At 42.5% G+C, this 18,619-nt stretch overlaps 1 protein-coding gene across 2 annotated transcripts; it reads right to left on the reverse strand.

Annotated features, from left to right (window-relative positions):
• Window positions 1–1,701: 1,701 nt before the first annotated feature.
• On the reverse strand, window positions 1,702–16,896 carry LOC149467086 (peptidylaminoacyl-L/D-isomerase polyprotein-like). 2 transcript variants are annotated; one of them, XM_089672300.1, is made up of 8 exons: window positions 16,824–16,896; window positions 11,674–12,891; window positions 11,359–11,367; window positions 6,486–6,494; window positions 5,561–5,772; window positions 4,249–4,616; window positions 3,899–4,155; window positions 1,702–1,885 (listed from the first exon to the last, which is right to left on the reverse strand). In XM_089672300.1, exons 1-8 carry the CDS (start codon window positions 16,894–16,896, stop codon window positions 1,737–1,739), a joined length of 2,295 nt encoding a protein of 764 aa, XP_089528426.1. In that variant the 3' UTR covers window positions 1,702–1,736. The 2 variants fall into 2 exon arrangements, with proteins under 2 accessions (XP_089528426.1, XP_089528427.1); XM_089672301.1 differs by lacking the exons at window positions 6,486–6,494; window positions 11,359–11,367; window positions 16,824–16,896 and having other exon boundaries at window positions 11,674–12,868.
• Between the last annotated feature and the right edge of the window lie 1,723 nt (window positions 16,897–18,619).

The following is an 18,619-nucleotide window of genomic DNA, read 5'->3' on the forward strand; positions in this document are numbered from 1 at the left end:
TGCAGGCTCAGGGAGCATCAGTGTCAGCGCGAACTATCCGTCGACATTTAAATGAAATGAAACGCTATGGCAGGAGACCCAGGAGGACCCCACTGCTGACACAGAGACATAAAAAAGCAAGACTACAGTTTGCCAAAATGTACTTGAGTAAGCCAAAAGCCTTCTGGGAAAACGTCTTGTGGACAGATGAGACCAAGATAGAGCTTTTCGGTAAAGCACATCATTCTACTGTTTACCGAAAACGGAATGAGGCCTACAAAGAACAAAACACAGTACCTACGGTAAAATATGGTGGAGGTTCAATGATGTTTTGGGGTTGTTTTGCTGCCTCTGGCACTGGGTGCCTTGACTGTGTGCAAGGCATCATGAAATCTGAGGATTACCAAAGGATTTTGGGTCGCACTGTAGGGCCCAGTGTCAGAAAGCTGGGTTTGCGTCCAAGATCCTGGGTCTTCCAGCAGGACAATGACCCCAAACATACGTCAAAAAGCACTCAGAAATGGATGGCAAAGAAGCGCTAGAGAGTTCTGAAGTGGCCAGCAATGAGCCCAGATCTAAATCCCATTGAACACCTGTGGAGAGATCTTAAAATTGCTGTTGGGAAAAGGTGTCCTTCCAATAAGAGAGACCTGGAGCTGTTTGCAAAGGAAGAGTGGTCCAAAATTCCGGGTGAGAGGTGTCAGAAGCTTATTGATGGTTATAGGAAGCGACTGATTTCAGTTATGTTTTCCAAAGGGTGTGCAACCAAATATTAAGTTAAGGGTGCCAATACTTTTGTCCAGCCCATTTTTGGGGTTTTGTGTGACATTATGTCATATTTGCTTTTCTGCCTCTGTTTTATATTTGTTCCAATACATACAAAGGGAATAAACATGTGTATAGCAAAACATGTGTTAATGCAATACCTTTTTTGTGTGAAATACTTGATTTTCAGGAAAAATATCAAGGGTGCCAACAATTTCGGCCATGACTGTATTTAAGTTAAACAAGACCCATGTATTTTGGGTTCAACAAAATTAAAATAAAATTATAAAAATAATAAAATAAAAATCTTGATACCCCAAGACCCTAAACCCATAGCTGATATACTTTGCCCTTTCTTATTAAATAAGCTTGAGGTGATTGTGCATTTGCGACAGAAACAATTGAGTACTGTAAAATAAGAAAAAGATAAAGAATAAAGAAGATGACTTCTGCACATCTGTGGGACACCATTTCGCACAACCAGACCACACAATGGGAGACCTCAATATTTTAGTACTTAAAAGGAAATTTCAAATCCATTCAGGAAAAAAACTTTTGAACTAAGAATGATAATTCTATTTGACACAAGAGATCATGAATTTGGACATGGAATTCCTCAATCATTATCCAACAGTTTTATGACTATCAGCTCAAGCTTGACTCCCTCTGTGATGTGAGTGTTGTTCCCCCCCCCCCCCTTTGCTTTTGCTGTGTCTTATCTCTAGCCTCTTTTTTTTTTCACTCTAACATTCTGCTAAAACTTTGTGATTTGTATAGTACTGCTTGGACCTTGAAGAAGGGGACACTCCCCGAAAGCTTGTCCTCAAAATTGTATGTTAGTACAAATAAAAAAAGTATCACGGACAGTACTCAATTGTTTCTGTTATTAAATAAGCACATTTTTAATGACTTTTAAATGCTGAATTACATGAATAAAAATACGTTTAATGCATCATATCTCATGTTAACAATGACAGGTACCTATGAGTATGTCAATCTTCTGTGCACTGCAATAGAGTGTAATCCCGACTTTTTAAAACATGCTTCTGAACCGCCAGGGCCAGCAAGGTCAATAAAGCCATCATACTGATCACAGCCACAAGCACAGAAGAAGGAACTGTATGTGAGGTCTGAAGTTCACCTGAAAAAAAAAGTGGCATTATAGATGCATCTTTGACACCTTTTAGTCATCCAGGTCATGGCATATCTAGTTCACAGGACTTTCTGATTATTGTTGAAAATATTTCACCTCTCATCCTGCCTTATGTACTCACGCTAACACCTGTTTTATGGGCATGAATGGATTTTGGCAATTGGACTACCTATAAAGTCTTAACGCAGATCTATGCATTGCGCATGCCATGTTTTAAAGTGTTCTTGCCACCTTACTATAAGCACACATAGAATGTGCAAAGAAGAAAGTAAATACCCCTCCTGCCACCCTGGGCACTGAACATTGCTCCATTAAAGAGAAATCCATGGTTGAAGTCTTCTTCAGAAACCAATACTTCTGGGATTCAATCTTCTAGTCCAGCCTTTCTCAACTAGGGTGCCTTGAGGTTTCTTCAGGGGTTCCTTGGCACATTAGTTGAGTGACGGAGAAAAATTGAGGGAGAAGAGACATGCTGGAATACTACTCAGTACCAGTGTGCAAAAGTATATTTGCTTTGGGAGAATAAATCCCCTCTAATGTTGGGTGTCCTCCATGTGTGGATGTTGCTGCGTTATATGAAACTATTAGAATAGTTTTTCACATTTTAAAATGGGGTGCCTCAAGACTGTCCATAATTTTAAAGAGTGCCTTGAGTGAAAAAAGGTTGCAAAACACTGTTCTAGTCACCAGCAGCAATTAGTGGTTAATCCTGCTGACCTCCACATCTCTATAGGACATAGTAGTGACCAGTGGGAAAAACCAAAGTGCACGGCATGCAAGCGGGAATCTCGCATGCCTGAAAGTGGAGCAGCATTCTGTGGTATAACTGTCAGGAGAAGTAAGTATTTCGTGGGTGACAAGCTTTATAGAAGTTTCAGTGTTCTGCGACCACTCTGTTCAGCCACTGGGAGGAATGAAAAGGAAGCCTTTTGTAAACTTCCAAGTCACTCCAAATGAAGCTATACAGGGCTGAGGCCTTGCCCTGCCCCAAAATATTTTTCAAATCACGCTACTGAAATTGTCCCCTTTAAGTGCCATAGAAATTTGTTAGATGCAACTTCAGGTGCGATTTTTAAATTGCATGTTGTATCTAAAGTCGCAGAGATGTGAACCAAGGCTAAAAATGAATATGTGCTGTGGTTGAGGGGGGCAGTAAAGTGAAGATATTGCTTTGCCCTGCAGGGACACAGATTTTCTTTAATGGAAATATGAAATTGGGTTTATTTACTAAAATTGGAGATTGCAAAATCTGGTGAAATTCTGCATAGAGGCAAATCAGCCTTCAGGTTTTTAGAAGCTGAATGGCTACCATGCACAGCTGAACCAGATTCTGAGTACACCAGTTTTACTACATCTGCCCAAATGTGCGCTAATGTATTAAAATCTTTTCTATGTGTAATATGTACCGGTAATTATATATGTACATAGGGGTCAAAATTTGATCTGTAGGTGGCCCTGCCAACACTATCCAGCTCAACAAACTTTGGTCTGATGATCAGAGGAGTCGTGCAGAAAATTGTTGACTGAACAGTGAATGTAGCCAATCAGCTGTTATCATTGTTGGGGTATGTTGATGACCACGGGCACCAGCAGAAGGGCGTGGTTCATCCACATAGCTTAGCATGCATATTTTAGATTTCTTTAATTTAGCCTGCAAAACAATGATTAAAACAGGCTGTATGTTGGCAACAATATCAACTTTCATTAAATCCCAAGCTGATGTAATATAAAAAAAACCACTAACTACCCTCCCTAGCCTCTTGAATTTAGAAAGCTGGGCCACCCCCTTCCCATGTGCTTATCTCTTCCACAGGCAGCAGTCTCCCTGCAATCTGGCTGGGAAAATTCTTATGCCTAACTGCCTGCATACTAACATTAAATGTCCTTGGCTTTAATTTTCCTGACCAGCAGGTAATGTGCCCAAACAGGGTACAGTTAGTTATTGAGACAAGTGTTGGGCTCAGAGGTGGAATGAACTTAAAATGAAACTGAAAACCTCACCAGATTTAAACACAATGGGTCCCTGGGACAACCTGGCTGCGGCCATATGTACTGAAGAGCGATGAGTGTCACGTCTGTGCCTTGCATTGTGGCATCCTTGGGTACAGCGATTCGGAGAGGTTCCATTATGGCAGACAATGATATTGCAAGACAGGTATACCTCCTCGAAACTGTTAAATTTAAAAACATGGAGGCTGAAGCGCTGTAGCCTCTGGTCAGAAACTGCATGAGTCTGCAAAGTTGTGTCTTGGGGGCATCTAAGGAGAAAAGGGAATTCAACACAAAAGGATCAGATTGCAGGAATATAGGAAGCAAAGTGAAGTTTAGCTCATTATATACAGGATAGTTACCCTTGTTGGATGAGATGGTAGATTTGCTCATTGTCTTCTAGTGATGGAGATGCTTTACAGTTTTCGACAAGTATCTGCAGATTGTGGTCACTGGACACCACTTTAAACTCAACATACAAGCGTCCATGGATGTCGACCTCATAAGGATATGTTGTAATCAGATCACTGAAGTCTTCAGACTGATAGAGTTGTAGGGAGACGTTATAATGACCTAGAGAAACTACGTCAGTTACTTTAGGGTGAAGGCTCATCCCAAGGGTCTCATTCATCTGCATTTCACACCTCACTGGGATTTCGATACGATGGATGCTGGTCCCCGGGATCGTTCCATAGACTGTGTTTTCATAGTAGGTTTTTCCATCGTCACTCTGTAAGAACATGTGTAAAAATGTCCATGCACTGGGCACAAATAACACAAATACAGTATATAGCAGTAGCAGAGTATTGTATGACCAAGCTAGTCATCAACTAATACATAAAGTCTGGGGTTAAAGTGGTAGCCTTTAATGGCTAACTTATTAATGATGCAAGCTTGGGGGATGCCTTTAGGTTTATAAACCCTAAACAAGGGATCCAAGGCATCTCGAAATCTTGCATTTTTAATAACTCAAGTTGACCTATTAACGGCATCAATTAAACTCCAAACTTTATACGATAAATACATGCAATAGGAAAGAAGATATACATACAGTACATCCAATACATAGAATTTTCAGTTAAAGATATAACAAAGCAAATGCAGATTTTTTAGAAGTCAAGAAAAAAAATTATTACATTATCTGCCAGTGCTATTGAGGAAATATACTCAATGTGCTAAAATTTGGTCCACTCAGTTTGGTGTAAAATGGACCATTAACCAATACATTTGCCTGTTTTTTCAGAATCAAATTAATTACAAGCTACTGTGTGAGAATCACAACTGATAAATCAATGCAAGGGTTTTACATCAATCTCTACCTACAGAACCCCCTAAGTCCTAAGCAAAGCAGACCTTGCAGTAAAATGCAAAGGCTGCTTACTAGGTCTGGGTCTCCTTCCCATGTAAATGTAGCTGCATGATAGTACTTCAAAAATGTCTCCCCCCAAGATTTAGGCTGCTCTGCATTTCTCAGATATCTTGACAGAAGATAGTAACATCATGCCCTACAATGCAGAAGACAGAGGTAATGTAAGTAAATAATCCAACTTCTTTACTTTTCTTTACATTGGGAGGGGACCCTGACCTGATAAATGGTGTTTGCATTTTACTGCAAGGTCCACTTTAAAGATAATTTGTCATTTTGCAGGGTATCAAGAGTTCCATAAACCTCACCAGAACATTGGATCCACATCTGCTGAATGGTATTTGAATAAAAGCAATATCTTCGTCAGCCACCGCCTGGCACAGAGGGTCTTCGAGGTGTATATCAGACACATCTAGGTGAGCTTCAACTACCATATGGAGAGGAAGCTGATATTCAGCACCATTAGAAAGACAATGCAGTGTTCCCTCATAGTCTTCTGTGGGCGTTGGCAAAGGTGCATCTGACAAAAAAGCAAACTGCCAAGTGAAATACCAAGTAGGTTATGTATATAAATCAATATAAATAGTCTGTGTTTATTCCACCCTAAAGGGAAAACAATAAATAAACTGTGCAAGTGAAAAGTGAAATACCAAGTAGGTGATGCACTGTATGTAAATATATATAAATAATCAGTGCTACAGCAATTCCATGCTAAAGGGAAAACAACAACCTAACTGTGCTGCTGTGTATGTGTGAATATGTAAGTAACGATCCAATAAGTTTCTCTCTCTCTCACTCTCTCTCCCCAACTGGGAACGAGATCTCCAAGTTGCAAATAATCTATTTACTTCAAGTGTGTCTTTATACAAAAATTAGAGCGACTGTAGCTTGATGAAGAGCAGTGTTATGCTTGAAACTGCGCAGTCACGCTAATTTACACTTGAAGTAAATAGAATATTTGCAGCTTGGACATCTCATTCTCATTTTTTTTAGTGTTTTATATGAATCGAATTATGGGAGCCCATCGTTAATGAGATCTCCAACAGATAAGATTTACAACACAACAGGAGTTACCTGCTCCAATATATATATATATATATATATATATATATATACAGGGGTGTATTTACTACAAGGCAAACAAGGCATTTGCCTAGGGCGGCATTTTTCAGGGGCGGATGCACTGCCCCTTGGAAGAAGGGTCAGAAGAAGGGACACATGCGGCAAGGGGACCTGGGGGTTCTGAAAGATGCCGCGGGTTTCATGACGGTGTATGCACAGCCCGACTTTCGTTCCTGGGGATGTCCGGAACTTTGAAGGTGAGTGTCTTTCTCTCTCTTGCCATGGGGGATGGTGGCTGGTGTATGGGGGGCAATCGTAATGGAAAGCTTGGGTGGAGGGCAGGGGTGTTCTTGGTCAATATCAGGCTCTTTATATAGAAAAAAATATATACTGTATTACCAAAAGTATTGGTCCAGCCCTCCAAATCATTGGATTCAGGTGTTCCAATCACCTCCATGGCCACGGGTGTATAAAATCAAGCACCAAGGCATGCAGACTGCTTCTACAATTGTGAAAGAATGGGTCGCTCTCAGGAGCTCAGTGAATTCAAGCGTGGTACCAGGATAGGTTGCCACCTGTGCAATAAGTCCATCCGTGACATTTCCTCTCTACTAAATATTCCACACTCAACTGTTAGTGGGATTAAAACAAAGTAGAAGCAACTGGGAACAATAGCAACTCAGCCACCAAGTGGAAGGCCACGTAACATGACAGAGCGGGGTCAGTGCATGCTGAAGCGCACAGTGCACAGAAGTCTCCAGCTATCTGCAGAGTCAATAGCTAATGACCTTCAAACTTCATGTGGCCTTCAAATTAGCACAACAGTGCGTAGAGAGCTTCAGGAATTGGGTTTCTGTCATAGAGCTGCCCCCCCATCCTCTGAGCTTGCTGTCTGCCACCCCCCACCCCTCAGCAGCCCCTCACTCTTCTGTCCCGTCCATGCTGGGACTTCTAGTCCTCTGTGTCCCTGACACAGGCAGCCCCCAGCAGCCCCTCACCCCCCTGTTGCCTGCAGTCTGGCCCCTGCTGAGGGAATCCACAAACAGGCCCCCTCCTGTCACCCCTCCTCCCTGCCCCCTCTGCACATCTCCCCAGGCTCCATGTCTTACAGGGACAAAGTCCAGAGACCAGGAAGTCTCGGGTTACCACTGCAGCAGCAAGGAGCCGAGCTCTGTACTTAAGAGAGAGCAGGGCAACCCCCCATTGTGTTCTCCTGGCTGCGTGTGTGAGAGAAGACTGTGCTGAAGTGCCAGCTTCTCTCGGAGCACGATCTCCCATCCCCCTTCTCCTCTCCTCTCTCCCTGGCTGACCTGACTGACCATGCTGCCTGGAATCTCTTCACTGTGGAGGAATCTTCTGCTGTCCCGGTGAATCTGCCTGGACTTGACTTAACCCCTTGCTCTCCGTGAACCTGTCTGGACTTATCCCTTCCCTGCCTGGAGCTGGCTGTGTGGATTAACCCTGTGGATTACCATGCCCCTGTTGTTTCATATTGCCTTCCAGAGAGCTTTACTGTGTTGCTGCGTCTGGTGTGGATCTGTGGACTAACGGAACTGTTGTCTGTGCCCCAAAAGCCTCCCCAATAAATGCCCGCAGGTTGGGTTCCGTGCAATCTGTCTCTGTGTGCTCTCTGGTTCTCGTGACAATTTCCAAGGCCGAGCAGCTGCATCCAAGCCTTACATCACCAAGTGCAATGCAAAGCATCAGATGCAGTGGTATAAAGTACACCTCCACTGGACTCTAGAGCAGTGGAAACGTGTTCTCTGGAGTGACCAATCACGCTTCTCTGTCTGGCAATCTGATAGATGTGTCTGGGCTTGGGAGTTTCCAGAAGAACAGTACTTGCCTGACTGCATTGTGCCAAGTTTACACTTTACAGTTTGGTGGAGGGGGGGTTATGGTGTGAAGTTGTTTTTCAGGGGTTGGACTTGGCCCCTTAGTTCCAGTGAAGGGAACTCTTAAGGCATCAGCATACCAAGACATTTTAGACAACTTTGTGGGAAGAGTTTGGGGATGGCCCCTTCCTGTTCCAACATGACTGCGCACCAGTGTACAAAGCAAGGTCCATAAAGACATGGATGAGCGAGTTTGGGGTGAAGGAACTTGACTGGCCTGCACAGAGTCCTGACCTCAACCCCATAGAACATCTTTGGGATGAATTAGAGTGGAGACTGCGAACCAGGCGTTCTCGCCCGACATCAGTGCCTGACCTCACAAATGCACTTCCGGAAAAACCGGAACCATTCCGGAAAATGGTCAAACCTTCCCATAGATACCCTCCTAAACCTTGTGGACAGCCTTCCCAGAAGAGTTGAAGCTGTTAGAGCTGCAAAGGGCGGGGCCAACTCAATATTGAACTCTACGGACTAAGACTATGATGCCACTAAAGTTCATGTGTGTATAAAGTTCCCAATAATTTTGGCAATATAGTGTAAATATATATATATACAGTATATATATATATACATACATAAATCCTAAACAATTATACAGTTATAAAATATATACTGCACTACTAATAAACAATTTTAAAACTTTAAAGTGCTTGAAAGTTACTTCTAAACTGAATAAAAAATATCAAAAGAACATTTTTCAATATTGTGCTTTCATTGCAAAGAAACTCGTATGTATCAATTCATATGTGTTTGGGAAACTTCTGTGTTTTACAAAACAACTCCAAACCCATACTCAGAATACCACCACTGTTAGTTGCACCCAAGGGATATACCTGACTTTAAAATTATTAAAGGTCAGAAAGCGTGTGGTTTAAAAGCAATCTCCCAATCTGGAAAAAACGACTGCGAAAAAACCCCCCCTAGGTTAAGGAGCTCAAAAGTATTTATCTCATCATATAAGTTTAGCGGAATGAAGTCTACATGTTTCACCAGTGTTCACCCTTCTTTGGAACTCTTAATCAGACGGACTACGGACTCTGGCGGGAACGCAATGTCTCGCTTCTTCCTGTTGCCTCTCTGGAGGTCCCTGGGGTGGGACACTTGGGATAGTTCCATCCCCTACAACTGGGACACTCCTTGGTTCTACTTGGATACCTTCAAGTTCATCAGGGAGCAAGGGCTGCAGGGAGTCAAGCCGGACTTGTGGAAGCCAAAGACGATCTACAAGCTCATCCGAGCCAGCGACATTTTGGAGTCGGTTCCAGGCCTGCCTTCAGACACCTGCAAGGTGGTCTGGAGGAATGTTTCTTCCAACATCCTCACCAACAGGCACAAAGACCTGGCATGGATGGCTATCCAGGGGGGACTGCCTCTCAGGACATTTATGCATGCCAGGAACCTGAGCAGATACAGACACTGCCCCTTCTGCATCATCCATGAGGAAACGTCTTACCACGTTTTCTGGGAGTGCTCATTTGCTCAGGCCCTGTTGGGGGCCCTGGAACCTGAACTCAAGGACTTTGTGCCACAGACAGCCATCACTCACTTTGGGGTGTTGAATGGACTGTTCTGTGGAACCTTTTCTCTGGAGGACATTGACAGCGCCTGGCGGGTGCTGTGCTGTTTTAAGGACGCTTTATGGTGCGCCAGAAAGCGCCTCACCCTCCAGCGGGAGAGGATGTCCATTGAGGACTGCCGCAGACTGACCCTCAGTCTGCTCAGAGACTATTCCTTGATGGACTTTAAGGAGGAAGAGGACGTCTGAAGATTTCCCCCTTCCCCCTACTCCCCCTTGCGTGTCTTTGTCCCTTCAATAAAGCTTCGGGCCTGTGTTCCCCCCTTCCTCCCCCTTCCCCCCCCCCCCCCACACACCTGATGCCTATTGTTGACCGTGTTTTTTCAGTTATCGTTATCGTGCATAACATAGTGACTAGGAAATGTATATTGTATTAGGATGCTACAGTTTTTGGGGTAAGCGGCGTCATGCATGACGTGGTGGTCCGGGGGATTCATCCTCCGCGCACATCACGTCAGGCATCATACCGCTGAGCGAATGTATTTATTTGCCTGACTGTATTTATCGTATGCTTGGAACTGTATTGCTATGTGGTGCGCTGCGTCGCAGTACAGGGTGAGATGTACCCTGATTACACGTAACATGTTGTTTTTGATGCTTCTGCAATAAAAGTATCTTTTCAATCAAAAATCAGTCAGGTGTTGAAGCACTCTTGGGGGAAAAGATTTAATCACCCTTCATTTGACCCATGCAGGTCTACTTCAAACCAGCACTTGAAACCCTAAAGAAGAGGGAATGTTGTAGCCCTTAAAACATTCAGATTTTTTAACTTTGTAATTCTATGATGATATTAGGGGTGTCTCATTTTAACCTGTATTCCACTGAATTCAACCTATAGTTCATTTAAAGCCCCATTCAGCTTTCATTAAAGCAGAGTTCCACCCAAAAGTGGAAGCTCCACTTGTTTGCCTCCTCACCCCCTCCACTGCCATATTTGGCACCTTTCGGGGGGGAAGGGGGGGCCCCCCTCCTTCCTCCCGTAGTCTCCTGGGAACTTTCACAGGTTCCAGAAGACTGCTGGACCAATCAGGATGCGCAGCGCGACTCGTGCATGATCAGTGGGCACCAGCTGTGAAGTCGCAAGCTGTCCGGTGCCCACAGTTGAGATGCTAGTGCCGGAGAGAGAAGAAGGAGAGAAGGAATGGCATGGGTGAGCACGCCACTGGACCCTGGGACAGGTGAGTGTGTGTTTATTAAAAGTCAGCAGCTACAGTTTTTGTAGCTGCTGACTTTTAATAAACATAAAAATGTCTGGAACTCCCCTTTAAGAACTAACCCTCACATTGAGAAACAAAACCAACTCTGAATCCAGTGCCCTCCACTCACGCTTTTTCAAGCAATTAAAACCTGATATTGGCTTTAACCATTTCCCACTCCCAAAAACTAGTCCATGAAAAGTACATCAACCTAAAAAAGATAAGCTGCTTCTATTACATGAGTAAATAAATTGGTTAAGGGCAGGGTAGCCTAAGAGACAGGGGCGGACTGACAATTCATGGGGCCCCCGGGCAATAAGGGATCATGGGGCCCCTGTGTCCTTGCCCACACTCAAAAAAGCCTATGAAAAAGGTACCAGGGGCATCTCATGGGGCCCCCTACTGACCCCGGGCCCTCGGGCAGTGCCCGAGTTTCCAAATGGTCAGTCCGCCCCTGCTAAGAGAGATAAATTGTTTTAGATATGTGACATCAGATTCCATTTAAAGAATCTTAAACCCATCCCTTTAACTTCTGTGGTCATAAATTATCTTCTTCTTCAGAAGAGGAAGGTAGTTTATGTTGAAACTTTAGCCATACAGCAGTTAGCATGGCAGCAAATGCCTCAGCATGCCATGCAAATATTTCTTTGGAGAAACCCTTAGTACTGCTTTGACCTATAAAAAAGGTCTACCTGGATATATCTTTTCTTGGCCCATAGAGTATCCATAAGAAAGAAATTCTTCAAGGCCATAGACATAAATCGTAAAGGGCGTTGAGTCATGATATACTTCATGTTGTCCTTCGCTTTTATCCAAAAAGACATTAAATGCACTGTAACCGCTGTAATATTGTACGGAGAAACTATACAGGCTCAGCGGGCGGTGATCCAGGTAGAACCCATCTGCTGACGTTGCCTGAGTCACAATCAAAAGATAGTTAACGAATGTTTTTTGTGTTACAAATTTATAATAGCTTCTTCCTACCAAAGAAGGTTGGATGGTAACTAAAAAGGGGTCGTATTTAGCAACTACACCACCAGGCTTCCGTTCTTGAAGGAGATAGGTGACCATAATAGGTTTTGAAGCATTAATGGTAGACATTTCCTTTAAATCAATCCTAATAGGGGTTCCGGCATTCTCAATGAAGTACTGTCTGGGTTCCATTGCTCTGTCAACAAACACTCGGGTTTCAGAACTTGATGATATCACGGTAATAGAATCTTGGGTGTGATTCAAGAAAGGGGGCAGAACAAAAAAATGGCCCCACTTAGACACAGGATACAACTGCTCAACCAAGGTATCACAGGCGGTGTTTATCCCGGTGAAGCATTTTTGGCCACTGAAAACTGCTACAGGAACTGTAGATGAGACTCTAGTGCCAGTCAGGTCAGAAGAACTTTGAAACTGAATTGATTGTTGGTATTTGAGACTAAATGAAAAAGACTGTCCTTTAGTGTACTCAACACCATTATACACGAGGGATCCTGAGACGGTTACATTGACCAGAGCCGTATCTTCCAGACCGTTGGCCACAGCAAATTGTTTTTCTGTTCCTGATGCAGCAGTTGATATGTAATATTCTGTGCCCAGGTCTTCTACAGGTAGGCAGGTCATGGCTTCAGCAATATACTCGATTGTGTAAAAACCAATGACAGATAGAGCAGCATCTGATTGGATCAGAACAGCCTTATAAGTCACATCTTTTTCTTTTATCATATAGGAATAGCCGAGGGTCACAAGGGCATAACTGTTCTTCTCAATGTGCACGGTCTGGTTGAATTCTGGTTGGGACACCATTACAGTGACTGTGGCTGGTTTATCATAGCTGACAAGATACAGCTGAAAAGGTGCAGGTTCGGATTTAACATTAATTTCCATGAAGACTGTTACAAATCTTGTCTGAGCCCATCCTGTGGAATTATAAAAAAGTTTCCAAAAAGTGTTACTGATGAGAGAAACAAGAGATCATCACAATAAAACTCTATTTAAATGTAAGCTGGGTCAACAGAGCATGAAAACATAACATGCGCACCAACAAATATTTTAGACATAACTATCCGTTAGAAAAAGGATATTCAGTTTCCTTTAAAGTGGACCTGTACTCCAATGTTATCTTGCAGATATTTTAACAGTCTTGTCCAGGGGCGGACTGAGAACTCATGGGGCCCCCGGGCAATAGGGGAGCATGGGGCCCATGTGTCCTTGCCCAAACTCAAAAAAGCCTATGTAAAAGGTACCAGGGGCATCTCATGGGGCCCCCTACTGACTGCGGGCAGCGCCCGAGTTTTCAAATGGTCAGTCCGCCCCTGGTCTTGTCAATATGTATAATTAAAAAGATACATTGAATGGACTTTGCTCAAATCAGCAAATCAATACAGGGAATATGCCTTCTCCTGGCCCCTCCTCATTCTCTTGTGCATGATACATGTCAGAGCCAAGGAGGAGCTCAGCACCCCTTGGCTTGTATGTGTATTTCTGTTATTTGTAACTAGCAAGGAGAAATGCTGTCTACTGCAGAGGGGGAAACACCCCAAAGAATATGTTGGGCATGTGCCCTGGGTGTCTGGTGCTAACGTGCCCTTGTCAGGTAAATTTGGGGAGCCAAATGCCAGAACTTGTTCCAGCATCAAACTCTAGAATTTCACAGGATTCTAGGATTTTTGCTCCCAGGGCTACCATCCTTGTGGCCTTGCCCAAGCTACACCCCATCCTTTACTATATGAGAATCCATACCTTCATTGTTAACTACTTCCTGCCCGGCCTATAGACAAGTGATGGCCAGGTGGGAGCTCTCTCATTCTGGGTGGACACCATATGAAGTCCTCCCAAGAACGTGCATGGCGGGGGCCCCACAGCCCATGCTGCGGCGTAATCTGTCACCCGCTGTGTCCACTGGTCAAAGCCAATGACAAATCACTGTACCAACCTACTGCAGGTACCATGTGATCGCTGTGACCAATCACAGCAGGTCACATGACAATTGTACACAGGGGCGGACTGACAACTCATGGGGCCCCCGGGCAATAGGGGATCATGGGGCCCCTGTGTCCTTGCCCAAACTCAAAAAAGCCTATGAAAAAGGTACCAGGGGCATCTCATGGGGCCCCCTACTGACCCTGGGCCCTCGGGCAGTGCCTGAGTTTCCAAATGGTCAGTCCGACCCTGATTGTACATAATGGATGGCTTTCATTCATCCATTGTGTACAGTTGTATTGCTCACTGTGATTGGTCACGGTGATCAAATGGTACAGACAGGGCCAATCACAGTCCATCTGTACCATGTGATTAGCTGTGGCCAATCACAGCTAATCACAACAAAACACACTGAACGAGTCAGTTTCATTCAGTAAAAATGATAGTTTATAACAGGGAAATTCACTGGTATAGACAATTATAATGTGCATAAAAAAAGAAAATAATGTAATAAAAAAGAAAATAAATATTTAAAGAAAAATATATTTTTTTCAATACTCTCAGCAGTCAGTATCCCTGATCACCCCCACACTGGTTATATGATGATGCTGTACTGCACTGGTGACAGTATGTAAAAAAAAAGTGTGAACATTTTTTTTTTTTTTTTTAATTTTTTAATTTCTTCATTTTCCAAATAATTGTGACATAAATTACAACTTCAAAAAACTCACCATGCCTCTTACTAAATACCTTGGACTATCTACTGTCCAAAAAAGGGTCAATTGGTGGATATTTGTGCTGTCCTGGTGTTTTCGAAACTCAAGAAATGAGATCAGTAGTCAGTACATCAGGATTGATTGATTTTCAGATATACAGTATACTATAGTTTGTGGACTCTATAACTTTTCTGCAGACTAAATAATATACACTGATTTGGGGTATTTTTACCATAGAAATGTAGCAGAATACATTTTGGCCTACGTTTATGAAGAAAAATTATTTATTTGCAGAATTTTATAACAGAACGAAAAATTGAAAAGAAAAATGTGTTTTGTTTTTTTAATTTTTAGCCTTTTTTTTGTTTATTTAGCAAAAAAATTAAAAAACCACTAGTGATTAACCATTAGCCGCCCGGCCAATGGCCGTTTGGCGGCTTCAGATGTGCCTCTTCATTCCGGGTGCACGCCATTTGGCGTGCTCCCGCACATGCGCCGTTTGCGGTAATGCAGAGCGGCGCAGCAGCGGGATCTGTCACGGGCCGTGCACCTCGGACACGGCCGATGACAGATCCGAGTACCGTCTCCCGTTACTGGTACCATGTGACCTGCTGTGACCAATCACAGCAGGTCACATGACAGTTGTATACAATGGATGGCTTCATTCATGATGCCATCCATTGTATACTAGTGCCTAGCTGTGAATGGTCACAGCTAATCACATGCACATGTCATGTGATTAGCTGTGACCAAATCACAGCTAAGCACAAAAAAAAAAAAAAAAAAAAAAAAGCTGAATGATTCGATTTCATTCAGGTAAATGCTTGCTTATAGCAAAGTAATTCTTTGCTATAAGCAAATTGTGTAAAAAAAAAAAAAAAAAAAAAAAAATACTGATCACTTCCCCAAAGTAGTACAGTGTTACTATGGTAACATTGTACTACTTTGGTCATAGTAAAATATGAAAAAAAAATCTTAAAAAAATAAAAAAAATGTAATAAAAAATTAAATATAATAAAAAAAAAATAAAAAATAAAAAAAAAAAAATATTTTTTTTTTTCATACTGTCACCAGTCAGTGTCCCTGTTAACCGCCATGCCAGTTATATGATGATGCTGTACTGCACTGGTGACAGTATGTAAAAAAAAAATAGTGAAAATAATTTTTTTAAAAATACATCCTAATTTGGGTTATTTTCACCAAAGACATGTAGCAGAATACATCTCGGCCTAAATTTATGAAGAACAATTATTTATTTGTAAACTTTTATAACAGAAACAAAGAAAAATGTGGTTTTTTTTCAAAATTTTTGGTCTTTTTTTGTTAATTTAGCAAAAAATAAAAACCCCAGCGGTGATTAAATACCACCAAAAGAAAGCTCTAGTTGTGTGAAGAAAATGATAAAATTTTAGTTTGGGTACAGTGTTGTATGACCGCGCAATTGTCATTCAAAGTGTGAGAGCGCTGAAACCTGAAAAATGGCCTGGGCAGGAAGGTGTAAAATTGCACGGTATTGAAATGGTTAAATAACACCAAAAGAAAGCTATATTCGTGTGAACAAAATGATAACAATTTTGTATGGGTGTTGCATGACCGCGCAATTGTTATGTAAAGTGTGATAGCGCTGAAAATTGGCCTGGGCAGGAAGGGGGTAAAAGTGCTCGGTATTGAAGTGGTGGCTAAAAGGTGTCATTTTAGGTGTCATGGCTAAAAATTCCCACTAACAATAGAAGTGACAGTTTAATTCTACTCTAAAGCCCAACGGAACCCTTCTTTAAATACTGTAATGCAGTCAGGCTACATTACCATAATAAATATGCCCCTTTTTTACTTTTGTATCTGCTAAGCACTGCAGCAAGGGTTGAAAAAAATTACTTTACTGCAGAAGTAAATTAAGAGGGTTCAGTTGGGCTTTAAAATGATTAAAAAAATTATAATTATGATTGAAAAAATGATATCTGAGGCTAGGTCAGCTTTACAGTCTGCAGAGCGGAAAGCACAGACAGAGCCAGTCTCGTCTCAATGAAAGTGATTGGCTGCACAATTCTCAGCCAATCCCAGTGATTGGCTGAAAAATTCTGGATTAACCATTCATTGTTATTACCTACAGACCTCTATTAGACATGAAAACACGACATTGACCTACTGTACATACCATAACAAAATACTATATATCTAAATATATTTTACAGTTAGAAACATATTTTCTTTACCAGCAGCAATCATTGCCATGAAAAGTAGGAGTATTAAATATCTTCTTGGGTTTTCTCGATTGTGCAGATCCATGGTGCGCTCGTTTTACAAATGCCTAATGTCCTGGTGACTGGTAGAATTTTATAGTGTCCTATTTCCTTCTAATCAGTTTAATTGAACTGTTGAACAAGTACTAATCCTCAGCGCTCATTGATTGATTATGTGTAAACGGTGATACCGGATGATTCTTGCAAAAGCAAACCTTGGGCAGCCTGTATGTAACAGCACCAGGTGTTTCTGAGCGTGTTTGGCTCTTATGAAATAACAAACTGTTTTAAGTAGGCCATACCAGGAGCGGACTGACAACCTCTGGGGCCCCCGGGCAATAGGGGATCATGGGGCCCCTGTGTCCTTGCCCAAACTCAAAAAAGCCTATGAAAAAGGTACCAGGGGCATCTCATGGGGCCCCCTACTGACCCTGGGCCCTCAGGCAGTGCCGAGTTTCCAAATAGTCAGTCCACCCCTGGGCCATACGTGAATCGAAAAATGAACAAAATTTCATGTTTTTCGAATCATTAGTGTGCCCACAGCTAAAGCCGATTTCCATGCAGCCATCGAAAAAATGACAGATCGAACATGTTGGAAATTTTATATCAGAAAAATAAAACTGAAATGCGTGTAAGCAGGTTGAAAGGCTGGTTAGCAACTGTTGCCCAGCTGGGAGCGAAGGGGTTAACTGCATAGCTCCCAACTGTCACTGATTTTGAGGGACTGTCCCTCATTTGGAGCAAAGTCCCTCTGTCCCTCCTTCCTCCTCATTTGTCACTCATTTTGGTCCGATCAATATAGCTGTATATAAAATACACCATTTATTTAGCAAAAAGTGTTTTACAGGGCTAAACCTTTCATCCAATTTCTAAATTGCTGCATTGGTAAATTTCAAAAGCCAATATAAAGGAATAGAAGTGGTAAAAAAAAGCACTTGTCGGTTTATTCTCACTGATGCTGGGCCCAAAACATTTTCTACCCCCACTGGCCACACTCCGGCCCTCTTAACCTCTTCCCGTCCAGCCCATGTACATATACGGACGGACGGGAGCAGTGCAGGGGTGGGTGGCCGTTTATAAACGTCCTGCCTGCTTGTGCGCGCTCCCTGGGAGCACGCGGCGCCGCGATCCGGTGCCCGCTGTGTCCTCTGATCACTGTACGGGACCTCTCCGTGAGGTCCCGATTCATGTGATCACTGATTGCCCAATCAGTGATCAAATGAACAGTAGTAAACGTGATGTCACTTGCTGACATCATTGCTTACTACGTGTGGAACCTGTGAATGATCACAGAGATCACATGGTACAGGGCTATTCACAACAGCCTTGTACCATGTAACAAGCTGTGACCAATCACAGCTCTCACAGTATTTCTCAATGGCTGCAGGAAAGCAGCCAGAGAGAAGGAGCCTTTGTGGGTGTAAAAGCAATCAGTGTAAAAAAAAAAAAAATCTTCATCACCCCCAAAAAGTAGTGACACTGTACTGCTAGGGTGACAGTATAATAAAAGGAAAAAAAACATAAATAATAATTTAACAAAAAAATGTAAAAATGTTTTTTGAAAAATTATAATTTTTTGGTTATAAACTAATTTGGGTAATATTTTTTTTATGTGGCTATTCCACATAATCCAAGAACTCACGGGTGGGTGTAAACCTACTTTTGGGAGACCTGCCAGTAACTGTGCAGCATAGTACATTGCCGATGGTGGGAAGAATGCTCCTTACATTGATGGTCAATGGGAAGAATGTTCCATACATTAGTGATCA

This window comes from Staurois parvus, unplaced genomic scaffold, assembly GCF_062004578.1.
Source record: "Staurois parvus isolate SC_StPar_1 unplaced genomic scaffold, SC_StPar_1.0 ptg000124l, whole genome shotgun sequence".
NCBI classification, from domain to species: Eukaryota; Metazoa; Chordata; class Amphibia; order Anura; family Ranidae; genus Staurois; species Staurois parvus.

Excerpts from the sequence above, each read along its gene's own strand:
- LOC149467086 (XM_089672300.1), bottom strand. The coding sequence starts at position 16,896 with ATGGATCTGCACAATCGAGAAAACCCAAGAAGATATTTAATACTCCTA. Across the intron at positions 12,892-16,823 it reads CATGGCAATGATTGCTGCTG|GATGGGCTCAGACAAGATTT; the intron begins GTAAAGAAAATA and ends ATAATTCCACAG. Across the intron at positions 4,156-4,248 it reads TACCATCTCATCCAACAAGG|ATGCCCCCAAGACACAACTT; the intron begins GTAACTATCCTG and ends TTTTCTCCTTAG.